Here is a 12747-nt window from a genome sequence, read left to right as displayed (position 1 = left end):
GTTACAAGAAGTGGTATAAACAGTACTTGTATTAGCTGGTCTGATCCAGTCACAGTCCAGAAACTGATCTCTACTCTCATCAGGACTCAAGAACTTACTGGTAAATGTCTATCTGACGCTATTTGCAAAGATGAAGCATCTTCACCATTATCCTTTTTTTTAAAAGAGGCAGTTTCTATGGCAATACGAGTTAATAAGTGCATATCATGCTGCACTAATATAGTGCAAAAAATTGCCTTACGTGTAGCAAAAAAGTTGCAGGCAACAGTTTGAGTTAGAGAAAGTAAAAAGTTAGTACACATGGATATTAATTTCCAGACAACCTCTATAAAATATTGAACCTGAAAATGCTTCTCTCCTTGATAAGGGTATGTATGGCGCTTTAGTACCTGGAACTGGTAAAAAGAACAGAGTCTTTTGCAAGCCTTCACACTAGGAAGGCAGGTTAAGAAAAACCACCTTCCACTGCCAAAATGCTAATCTGGCTCAGTGGGTTGTTATTCTCAGTTAAAGTTAACAAGTTGCCAAGCATTAAAATGCTCTTCAGCCCGTATATCATTTGACAGATTCATACATATGGTGCAACCGAGTATATAGGTTGTACATAAAACATTATAGACAACTTGGTATGATCTCTTCATGCTTACTGAGTATACTTGGTTAATGCAGCAGAGAGTTCTGGCATTAAATCTCAGATATTAGGTCACGTACAGTGAGCTGGAGACACGCGTGGCTTTACAGTTAATATGTTTCAAAGGAAGGCCACATTAAGATTTCTAGCTGCTGTGCTTACAACAGAAACTTGCCACCAGACTTTGCTGTACTGACTGATGGTCAAAAACAAAGCATGTTTCTGGGAACATCCATGGCCGTTGTGAAGTCTTTTTTTTCCTTGTGGTGTAACATCTGCTCTGTAATGTACACAATGTACATGCTGTTTCTGAACACTACAATTTCAAGAGACTAAAGTCAATGGGAAGTCATTATTTTACATGTCCGCATCTCCATCATAAGCCAGCGTTAAAGGTTTCAGACGGTTGTTCTGTCTTCTCTGAGGCTTCTTTGGCTTTTTGCTGCAATTATTAAAAAAGAAAAAGTTTAAACATACAGATTTCAGGGTGAGGGAAATAGGAAATTTGCTTTTAATTTCATCTTGAATGAAATGGAAGCGTGGATTACTTAGTTGCTGGATGATGCATGGACTTCTGCATGTCCATGCTGGATGATGCATGGATTTTCTGATTCAAATCAGCATTTGTCAATTTGTTTAACATCCAACATACAGGCTCACACAAGTGCAACAGAAAACTCACACACAGCTGCAAAGGTTCCACTCAATTACGCTGGGCTTTTTGGGAGGTGGGGTGGAGAAGCAACCCTATTACTGGCAGATCTGAATCCACAGACAAGTTATACAGCTTTGCTTAGCACCAAGGCAGTACTAGCGAGTACGGATGCCACTGGCATATATTCTGAAGTAACTCCAGTGGTGTTGGCCTTTTTCACCTCCAGGCCAAATTCCATTCTAGAGAAGCTCTCAGTTACATACAGTCATTGCAATGGTGGCAAATGCCAGAGTATTGTAGTTTGAAGTTCTTTCTGCCAGTAACTAAAACTAAGGAGAGGCATTTCAACCTTTTAAAGTGGAGAATGACTGCACATCAGCTGGAAACCCCCAAACAATGCATGGCTGGGCCCAAGGGAAGGGGAAACTCCAAGTGCTGGACTGAGGACCAGATGCATAAGTGGATTTAGCCCCTCAGCCACTAAGATGGGTGGGGAAAATGAATTGATTTTAAATATTTATTCAGTACATTTATACCATGACTTTCCTGCAAGGAGCCCAAGGTTGTGCACATGATCCTTTTCTTAATGTTATCCTCATGGCAATCCAGTGACTGGCCCAGAGATTCTCTGTGAGCTACATGTCCAAGCAGGGACACAAATCTGGGTCTCCTGGATTCCAGGCCAACACTGGCAACCCTGCCACCACAAAGGAAAAGCATGTACAAATAACTCAATAAGGGAAGCCACAGCCTTCAGTGTAGAAGAACTGGTTAGGGCAGCCATGGATAGGATGTTTCGAAGGACTTTCATTCAGCAGGTTGCCATTAGTCAGGGATGACCTGATGGCACATAACAACAACATACCGAGAAGCATGGATTAATCTTGCCCTCATCCTTTTATAAAAGAACTCTAAAAGCTAACAAACACCTAAACTACTCACCAGGCTAGGTAGATCATAGAAATAATAAAGATGAGCAAAACAAATGCACCAGCAGCTACACCATAAACCCAGGTCTTCAGCTTCCCATCTAAAAGGAATGGATGTTAGTAATTAATCGCCAAGTTAGTATTGATCATCTATCTGTCTTTTTCAAAAGGATGCTGTCACAGAAATATTGCACAAGCCCAGTTAGTGATATTGCCTGACAATGTATCCTGGACGGTGTGCAAAATTGCTCAGCCGACAAATGGGATTACATTTTTGCTTGAAATTTGTCAGTACAAAAGAGGCCAGAGAGTAAAGAACAAAACCTGTTCTGTTCATTCTGTGATCTCAAGCTTCAATTCAGGATGAATTCATGTTTGGTTCAGGCTAAATATAGCAACTGTGCCTGTGGCTGGAAGAACTCGGACTTCTTTTTCAAAAAGTACATTGATCAAACTATATTCCTTTCCCAGTCAGTGAATTTATCCATTAGCTGCTAGCAGTCACAAACGCGATTTGCCGTGCACTCTTACTCAGAAGGAAGGCCCACTATGGTCAGTGGCACTTACTTTGATGTAGGTGTGCACAAGGTTAGATCCTTCACTGACAAGCAAAACAGAAGACACTGAGTTAGACAAACGCTTACATTGTGCCTGACATCAGAGTGTGTCCAATATCAGTCCTGTTTATAGCAGACACATCAAAATGGATGGGTCTTAACTTGGACTGACATCGTGACAACCCATATTCCCACGCATGTGCTTACTCTGTATAATTTAAGCTTTGTTGGGAGAACTTTAAACATCCTGAATTTAAGAAGTGTAGGTAAATGTTACACATGTTAGGAAAAGCTCGACGCTTTTATATGCTGTTCATGAAGGGGGTGAACTGTTTGCTCTCCATGCCTTCTCTGCCTCCTATGAACATTTTGCAACACAGCAAAGATGCCAGAAAATCCACTGTGTTCAGTGCTAATACTTAGCAGTGCTGACTATCCGTGTGAGACTTCACCTGGTCCAAAAGGCTGAAGGAACCAAGTTCTTCCTCGTCCCGAAGGGGTACTAGATGGCTGTGTGGGGTTCACAGCTCGACTGGTTTTCACATCTCCCTTTTTGTCCTCCACTGTCGGGATGGCTACCACTGGGATGAGCGTGCATTGCTCAAGTGTGCCATCAGAGGCCATCACTTCTGTGTACCCTTCTTCACAAACACATGTTCGCGTCTGCAGAGGAACAAGTGTCTTATCCACTGTAGGAAAACTGTGCATCTTTTAGCATTACACAACCATCACAGAACAATTCAAAAGGGCCCCTTACTGCCATGGCAAAATCAATGAGGTGGGAAAGATGGTTAGGGCTACCTGAAGAGCAGGGCTAAGGAGCCTAAGGCAAGAGCTCCCTGGACTTGCTCCCTCATTGCAACTTGCTTGCTTACCCACCTCTCACTCTGGCCCAGACAACAGATGTGGGCAGGAGGAGCATGAGATGCCCTTGCCAGTTTGCTCACTGGCTTTTGGCCTGTCCAGCAAGCAAGTGGGAGCATGGGGGGGGGGGGGGAGAGAGAGAGAGAGAGAGAGAGAGAGAGAAGGGCACCAGCAGCTGCTGATAAGGACTGTGAGAAGGTGGAGAGGGGCCATTTAAGGTGTCTGCCCAAGCCCACAGCCTCCCAACCTAGAGCAAGCATTGGTGAAGCACAGCACATTCTGCCTGGCAACAGTTGAGATGCCAGGTTATGCATGTCTTTTGTAGCTGCAAGTGAGTGCCAGGAGCAGAACATTTGAGGGTCTCTTTCCCACCCACGTAGCCACCAGCCAGAGCAGGAAAGTGGGAGCTTCCCTGCTGCAGTGGGGAGAAGAGAGCCCGAGACTGTAGTTAGATGGGCAGGCTTGGGTTCTCCCTTTTCTGAGGTGGTCCCAGACGGGTTGGCTGCCATTCAGGTGGAGCAACCAAGCAAGTGCCCGGAGAGCACTGATCCAGGGAGTTTGTTGACACAGATGAAGAGGCAGAAGCGGCCTGAGACCTTTTTCTGCCTACGGTGGTAGGCATGCCATGGGCACTGCACTCAAGTGTTGCTTTCATACTGGCAACACGCCACCTGGCACACACAGCTCTGGTCCCCAACGCCTCCCCACCACAGCTTCTTTCTCCCACCTGAAGCAGCTACCTCACTCTGGCTATTGGTAGAGCAGGCTTAAAATTAGAGGGGCAGGAGACACTGCCACTGGCTGTCCATGACATCTCCCTGAGCAGAACTGTCACCTCCACAGAGGGCTTAGCTGGCCAATGCATGCAAAGCTACTTCCGTAACACTGTGCCCCACCTGCTTGACTCTTCCTGTCTTGCCTCGGCAAAGATGACTAAAGTTTGCAGTAAATCAAATAAGGAGTAATGGGGCTCCAAAAGTGCTTTATGCTACAGAGCAATGGGCTGAAGTGTATTTTGAGCAGTCTCTCAGCAAAGTGTTGTGATTTCCTATTGCAACGTTACTCACAACTAAACTGTAAGACCCCTGCCTACCCTACTGGGGCAATATCATGTACCCAGATGTCACTGTAGCCACATGTTGGATCTGTCACAGCAAGTAGCACATACCTCACTACAGTAAGAATAGGGTGGGCTGCATGGTGGCTTACATGACCTGTCAGCGTCTGGTTGGCGCATCACTAAGCAGCCTCCTGTGGAACAAAACAAATGGTATTTTGACACAGCAGTGCCTCGCTACCAGCAAAGCGCTCTGTTGCAGCCCGGAAAATGACATCTCAGGTGAAGGAGGATGCTGTCCAACTCCTCCATGCTTTCTCCGAGGAAGAATACAAGCAACTGATGGATTTCTCTGCAGCATTCTTGGTCTCACTAAGAGCATTGGTAGGTTGAGGCCAATTTACTTTGCACGGCTCAACCCAGTAGTCAGCTGAGCACACCAAAGTCTGCTGGTGCTCTGTTGGAGGGGGAACTGTATTTTACTGGCATACGATCAGAGTAAGAAACTTTTCCCACCATGTGATGCATATCTTTCATCTTGATCCTCAAAGCAGCTGGCAAATTTACATGCCCAGGTAAGTCATCAAATGGTGTTTTTGAGACTCACCATTTTCTTCCCCTCACTCTGTAGCTTGGCCTTGATACTGCAATGCCCCAGCCTCCACCTTCAAGCCCCTCTTAAACATTGTTGAGAGGGTGCAAGGGGGAAGCATTTGATTGTGTATAGATGTAGGCCTGGCAGAAGGAAAGCCCCCCCCACCTGGAAGGGACAGCCACCCTCACAGCAGTCCCTCCAAACCCCCAAAAAAGTTACACAGAGGATTGGGCCCTGTACTGAATGAGGAAGGCTGTGGGATGGGAATGCTGAGGAGAAAGAGTTGTGTAAATGGAGGTCTCTTCACCGAATGTGCTTCTGCCCAATCTGGGGGGCAAGGGAAAACCCACCTTCCTCCCATGCCAAAGCTGATCCTCCTTTAACAGAGTCCCCCAGCCTCTGTGCAGCTCTTCAGTGGGGTGGAGGGACTGCCACAAGCAGGAGTGAGTGGGGAAAGCCAATGCCATCAGCCCAGCTGCCCATGCCCAAGTCTGAGCCCTTATCCGTTATCCCTTCCTACTGCACAAGGCTGTTACATAAGCTGTTCCAGGAAAGGGGTGTGCATGTGGGCAGGGCAGGAGGAATGCAAGATATTCGTGACAATTTGGTTCTCCACCTGTGACTTCTGTGGTTTTGCTCTTAATTCTCAGTGGTTACATATTATGAGTGCTGCGCTGTTATTGTTTTAATCCAGTAAGCACACATAGGTTTTCATCATCATTTTGAGCCAGGTTCCTTTTTGCCATCTTTCAGAAATACCCAGTTCTCCAGTGGTATCTCTGAAAAAGAGTCGTTATTTTCAGCAGCTAAACCTAACAATGTCCATTATAGGGGTTCTCGGTTGCAAATCTCAGTTGCCTGCCAGGCACGTTGGAATAATTCTGCCCATCCACTGGTGAGAAACAATGATGAAATCCTGGTAACGGTAGATGCTATTAGATGCTGTTAGCTGTAGGTTAACTGAAGGACTGCCTGTGACCCAGGATCAGACTCGCTCACTGAGACGTGGAATGACAAAACATCAGTATATCTGGCATAAGTTGCACATGCCTGTAAGCACCCTTGTTACAAAATGTCAGCCATCTGTGGGGCTGCAGAAGGGAAGAGCTGCTTCATCACCCGTTTCATTTTGAATTAAGGTATCTGCAAAGATAACACTTAGATATGAAAAGGATGTTCGGAGCAACAGAACACAGGAGAACAAAAAACAAAAAGGCATCAACTGCGGTCTAAAACATGGATGGGACACCTTCCAAATGTGGAGTGGCAAATCCTTTGATGCTCCACCATTGGCTGTGCTTGCTGGGGCCAGGGGGAATTGCACCCTGCCACTTCTGGAGGGATGCAGGTTCCTCACCACTGGTCTACATCAATACCAGTATAAATGTAGCTCAGCCATGTTAGTGCCAGACTGTGCCCTGGCATTGGCACTGTTACAAGGTAGGCAGGCATAGCAGCATCACTGCGGTTATTTCAGCAGCAAGACAAATCGCCCCACGACAGCTTGAAACTAGTGAAAAACATCTGCTTATATCAAAAGAGCTCTTAGCATCTTAGACTGAAATCCCAGAGAGGGCCACTTTTGAAAGAGATCTGATTTTTCACTCCCTTCCCTGCAGAGTTAGAGTAGGCAAAGGTGGATCCACAGCTCTCCTAGCCTTCAGAACTGCCCAGAACCTGGTGATTGGCAATGTCAGTCCTGGACCTGACATAGATGGATTCTCTCCCACTGGTTTTAAACCATCAGAGCTGTCCGCCAGAAGAAGTAGGACTACCCTGCCCATCAGTCCATAAAATGCATATATGGTTGGTACTGTGATACTCCAAATAATCTAAATAATCTTGATGAATCCTTAAAAGAAATGATGCACAATGTTAAGAAATGGAAGACAGTTTTTACTTAACTGGTCAAAGCATAAATTGTATAAATTTAGATCCTGTAGTATTTAAACTTATTGACAAAACGCAAACACTTTCTCAAAAGGGATCCCATTGCCCTGATAAACAGATGAACAGAGTCAAATTATATGTAAACATGTGTTTGAAATTCAATTTACAGTGAAATCCTATGCATATCTAAGGCTCAGTATGGGATACAGCACTGGATGTTGCAGCAGCAGTGGTGCTCAGCAAAAACCAGCTGACCTAAAGGAATCAATGGGTCAAGTAAGTCATGACTAACACAAGTCCTGCTGATTTCAGTAGGTCTGTTCAAATCATGGATCCAACCCATTACTTTTCTTTATGTTGTAAATCACTTTGGGGCCAGCTATTAAGAAGGAGGTTGTACAGCTCTTAGGCTGAAAGAGAGCCAAGAGCAAGCATGCTACATCCCATTGATTTTGGCAAGAACAGCAACGCATGTACTCTTCTACTGAAATAGGTAAGACATTAGATGTTTGTGCTTGGTTGGACTGTGACTTAGGTAAGCAGAACTGAGAAAGAGAAAGTTGCCTTGCGGATGTGCAGTAATTCTGCTACTCCACTTGGTAACCAAAGCAAAAGGAGCTGTTTTGTTCTGATTGCCCTGCATCGTAACTAGCTTTTTCAGCTAATAAACACAAGCTTTAAAAGTGCTCATTAACATTTCATAAGAGAGCTCTGAAGCCCTTATTATCATACCAAGACATACAAGTATTAAAATTCCACCAATATAACAGCCCTTTAATTACTCCTAAGTAACCTCTCACTGCCTATCATAGCAATAAACTGTAGATTAAAGAATTGTATGAATTTGCTAATTTCATATTCTGTCACTGGTACTAATCATATGTTTGCAACACAAATGACTTTTGGAAAGCTACACTTACGCTGAACTCTATTAAAAGGCAGAAAGCTGTATGCAGTCAAGAGAACTATCATTAATTAACATCCAAAGCTAAACATTGTGAGCAGGGTCAATTCACACAATCCCCACAGCCCCACCAGAGTAGGTTGTGGTCCATGCTTACAGTCATTCTGAATATTCAAGCTGCAGTTCTCCATCACCATGGCTAGTTGTGTCATCCAAATCCAGTGAGGGTGGATTGTTGGTGTGGTAGAGTTGTGGATTCCTCTGGAAGTGTGACTGGTTTGTTAGCCATGCCGACAACTCACCCTTGCTACATTCAGATGACACAATAAGCCATGGCACTGTATTTAACCACAGTGATTCAAAATGGCCCCTGGCCTGCACACCTCATCCTATCATGACTTAAATAAATCACTATGAGCTGCGGTGATCATGCAGGCTGGGACAATGGAATGCCCACTGCTCTGTAATAACAGAAATATTCACAACTATGGTGAAAACAGGCAGATTGGAGTCCAGAAATTCTTTCATCCCAAGAGCCAATTTTCACTTTGGAGATGCTTTTGAGACTGCATTCCAGCGGCAGGTGCAGCGGAAGGCAAAAGACAAAAGCAGAGAGGTCGAAAATGTCAAGCATATTTCAGTTTAATTCTCTTACTGCTGGTAACTAGGCTTCAGGGGAAGTGTTTCAACCATGTGGAATGAGGAAAAACTGCACAAAAGCCAGGAAAGCACTGAACAATGTGCAGGTGGAACTAGGGGGCAAGGGCCATACTGGGATTCCCGCAGGCCAATTTGGCCCTAGGCCTGGGTTTCTGACCCCTTGTATAGGTAGGGGTGTGTGTGTGTATGAGAAACAGCTTCTATTTTTCTGGGTTTTTCACATGGCAATTTTTTCTACATGTACACTATTACTTTCACAGATTCAGCTCTGTAGCTTTCAAGACTTCCATGTTCATTCTGCCTTCAATCTTTGAGCTAGTCCATAACAATCAAAGATTTCTTTTCTTTTCCAGAATGGAACTGAATCTGTTCAAGAACATGAAAGAAAAACAATTACCTGTCACATTCAAACCATCTGACCTTTGGCACCAGACAGTCCGAGAAGATCCTTTCCATGGGCTGGCCATCCAATTGTACTCGTAACACTGGCCATCTGAATGGAAGACAGTAAAGTTGTCAGAAGTACTCCATGTGCATGGAAGAAAGTATATTTATGGCCACTGCCAAACCACAGCCGTTCTTTTCACTGCCTGCTCCATTTTCTTTCTAGTGTCATTAAAGAAATTCTCTGCATGAACTGTAATGCGGGGAAAAATTCTTAAGCACGGTAAAGCCATTTTTCCCGTGCCATTTCTTGATCCAGGAATGAATGCATACATATTACAGTCACACAAATGTGTCCTGACATACTTTATCTACTGATACATTCATTAATTTTGGAAATTTCTACCCTACCCTTCAAGAAGAATTTTTCCAGGTCAGCTTACTTTAAACCTGGAAAATATGTGTATAATAAAACAAGTTAAAAACCCATGGCAGATAAAGCAATATGCTACAAATGACCGCAGATATTTAAAATATTTAAAATCTTTTTTTCCTGGTGCTGAAAAGACATCAAAGTAGTTGCCAGATGAGGCCATCCTCAGGCAAGTAATGCAGAATTTGGGTGCCACCACCAAAAAGGTCTTTTTCCTAGTTGCCACCTGCCCTAAGAAGACAGAAGTGCCCAAAGGAAGGCTTCTGAAGCTGACCCACTCCAAGGAGTCAATTCTTACAGAGAGGAGCAATGCAACAGGCACCCTGATTCTAAGCCTTCAGGATCCATAAATATCATCACCAGAACTCTAAATTGGACCCAGAAATGGACTAAGTAGTTTCAGTCTCAGACTCCGTTAGTGGTCTTGGAGCTGTATTCTGCACTGCTGCTTCTGCATCGTCATTAAAGGCAGGCCAAATGCAACACATTGTAAAATAGAACACATTGCAGTCATTCAGCCTACATCTTAGGAAGGCATGGATAAATCCATCTTATACAGTACTGCCTATTCAGAATGGCAGCAGCCTTCCAAAGACTTAGGCATTTCCCAGCTCTGAGATGATGGGACTGAACTGCAGACCTTTTGATGCTACTACTGAACTTTGCTCCCTCCCTCTCTATGATGCACAGCACTAACAGAACCCACATGCCTATACATGTACAGATATATTGCCTCCCTGTTCTGTATCTTGCGCTTCACTGTGAGTTAATGGAATGCACATACCTTAAAACTAGCAGCTGCTAATCGCTGAATTTTGGCACTCACCATTACATTGCCTGGTGTCCAGTACCTGCTCCGGACAGGGATGCTGGTTCTCTAGATCCTGAATTACCACTGCACGTGATCGAACCTGTATTCCTCCAAAGCCAAGGTCTTCACCATTTAAACAGGTCAGCTGGCAAAGGCTCCATTCTGACCACTCCTTTAAGTAACAATCACCTGCCAATCATAAAAACAAAAATTACAGAAGAGTCTAGTAATTAAAGGGATTTATTGGATTGTTTCTCCACCATAAACGTAGACCCTAATATATTTACAAAATTGTTTGCTTGTAGCACTGACATAAGATGTTAATATTTTGCTCTAGCTTAGTTTTATTGAACTCTTCTAAACCTTTACGAGCTGGTTGAGAAAGACTTGGTGCTGCTTTCTTAGAACTGATAGTCTGCTCATTAGTGTATCCGATAGTCTGCTCATTAGTGTATTTTAGCTTTCATGAACCAGAAGTCATAAAATATTGCTGACTAATATTATGCATCTTCTCTGCCAAAGAACCCTTATGTTTATATTTAAACACACACACACACACACACACACACACACACACACACACACACCCCATTTCCTTATGTTGTGAAACCTGCACAAAACACAGCATGCTACAAGAGTATGGATTTGCTGAAAAGTCCATTTTGCCAATAGTGTAATGTATTTGGAGGTCATAAAGCTAAAAAAAAAAAAAAGCTTTCAAATGAACCTAGAGCTTTAATTATTCCAGCAAAAGAATGATTAAAAATTCATGTAGCTTTACATTATGTTGACAACAAATAAAATCAGCTCCCTGTTAACTGGATGCCTTAATGAAGGGGTTTTACTTGCTAACATTAAGAAATCGTGTCAAGAAATGAATTATTGAATAAATGATGTATATATAATAAGTGGGTATGTAGTGATCTTTGGAAACATTAACCAGAGTGCACCATTAACCCATCCCCACAGGGCAGTTAATCTTCTCTTTAGTGTACTGTGGGACTATTCAAGCAAAGGTCATTTGCTCTGCAAACTTTTGCGTAGCGAAAAATGTGTATTTTTAAAGATAATATTCATCTTTATCTGATTTGGTATTCTACAACATCATCATCACCATATCCTGCTCAATACTCAAAGCTGTCTGGGTAGTTTACAAAAGATTAAAACCTTAAAATACAGTGCAAAGCATGCTATTAAAAACCATTTACACTAAAATTTAAATGTGGAAATGAAGGAGGCAGTTTTGTGACCACCTTAATCAGAGTTTATCCTTCAAGCCTTTCATGAGTGTTTCAGGAATTGTGGCAACCGGCCTGAGAAACTACTCCATTCTTAGAATGAGTCCTGTATGCTTAGGATTGCCCATGTGATTAGCGTAGGAAGCATCAACTGCATTCTAATGGGTTTCCCTTGGCCCCAGTGATGTCAATGCATAGCTAAACTTGAATTTTGCGACATCTTTGAGGCTTCTGCTGCACTGATCATGAAGACCTAAGACAGCCTTCTTCAACATGATAGCCTACTTGTTTGGACTTCAACTCCCATCAGCCCTAGCTGAGAATGCTGGGAGTTGTAGTCCAAACCATCTGGAAGGTATCAGGGAAGAGAAGGCAGACCTAAGGGAAGGGAGTCTTCCTGTCAGCTCCTTCAACCCAATTCTTGGCACTTACACCTGCCTGATATTCTCAGACAATTGTGCTTGTTGGTGTCCAAATGCAGCTCTTTGGCCCCTGCTGAATTTCAGATTTGGGATGAAGTAAGAGACCCCCCTTCAAGGGATTTTCTTGCATCCTTTGGAGATCTTCTCACCTATAGGGACCCAGTCCTGCATTTGCCTCCCTCCTCTTCTTTGGGTTTGTCAGGCATCCCTACCTGAGATTCCTAATTTACTAGCAGGAAAACATTAGCTACAATGAGAGATGTCATTCTTAGTAGGGTTTGAAAGGATAGCACACAGCAAGGCAATGGGGGAAAGCCACTAGGTGTTGCTTCAATACATTATTCAGCTTCTGTTTCAAGCAGAAGGACTGGACATTTGATTTCACAATGTCTTTTCAAAAAAGTGAGAACAAATGTTTGAGATATGATACAGCCGGTGCTTCCTTCACCCACAGACTTTGGCAGTGCCCAACAGTTGCCTCCCTTTCAGAAGAGGTTATAATACAGATAAATTTTGTATTGGAAAACCCTTTAATATTCTTGGATTTCCCATATTCTAGTTCACTAACTTCCCGTCTTGACTTCTGTAACGCGCTCTACGTGGGGCTACCCTTGAAGACGGTCCGGATACTTCAATTGGTTCAGAATAGAGCTGCCAGGCTGCTGACGGGGACTGGACGTTATGTTCACATGACACCAGTTCTCCGTCAGCTTCACT

The 12747-nt window shown here is 43.6% G+C and overlaps 1 protein-coding gene across 1 annotated transcript in view; it reads right to left on the bottom strand.

The window, feature by feature from the left end:
* Nucleotides 1-273: 273 nt before the first annotated feature.
* Nucleotides 274-12747, bottom strand: part of THSD7A (thrombospondin type 1 domain containing 7A) — a 232121-nt gene continuing 219647 nt past the window's right edge. The window contains exons 23-28 of the mRNA XM_044429558.1: nt 10386-10559; nt 9140-9235; nt 4805-4887; nt 3225-3435; nt 2229-2316; nt 274-1073 (exon numbers count right to left, since the gene is read on the bottom strand). Coding sequence (XP_044285493.1) covers nt 989-1073; nt 2229-2316; nt 3225-3435; nt 4805-4887; nt 9140-9235; nt 10386-10559 — 737 coding nt within the window. The 3' untranslated portion in view covers nt 274-988. The remainder of the gene's footprint in view (nt 1074-2228; nt 2317-3224; nt 3436-4804; nt 4888-9139; nt 9236-10385; nt 10560-12747) is intronic.

Source organism: Varanus komodoensis, unplaced genomic scaffold (genome assembly GCF_004798865.1).
Source record: "Varanus komodoensis strain SLA01 unplaced genomic scaffold, ASM479886v1 scaffold2, whole genome shotgun sequence".
Taxonomy (NCBI): Eukaryota; Metazoa; Chordata; class Lepidosauria; order Squamata; family Varanidae; genus Varanus; species Varanus komodoensis.
Note: the sequence above shows the minus strand (reverse complement) of the source record. Positions and strands in the feature narration are given on the sequence as shown.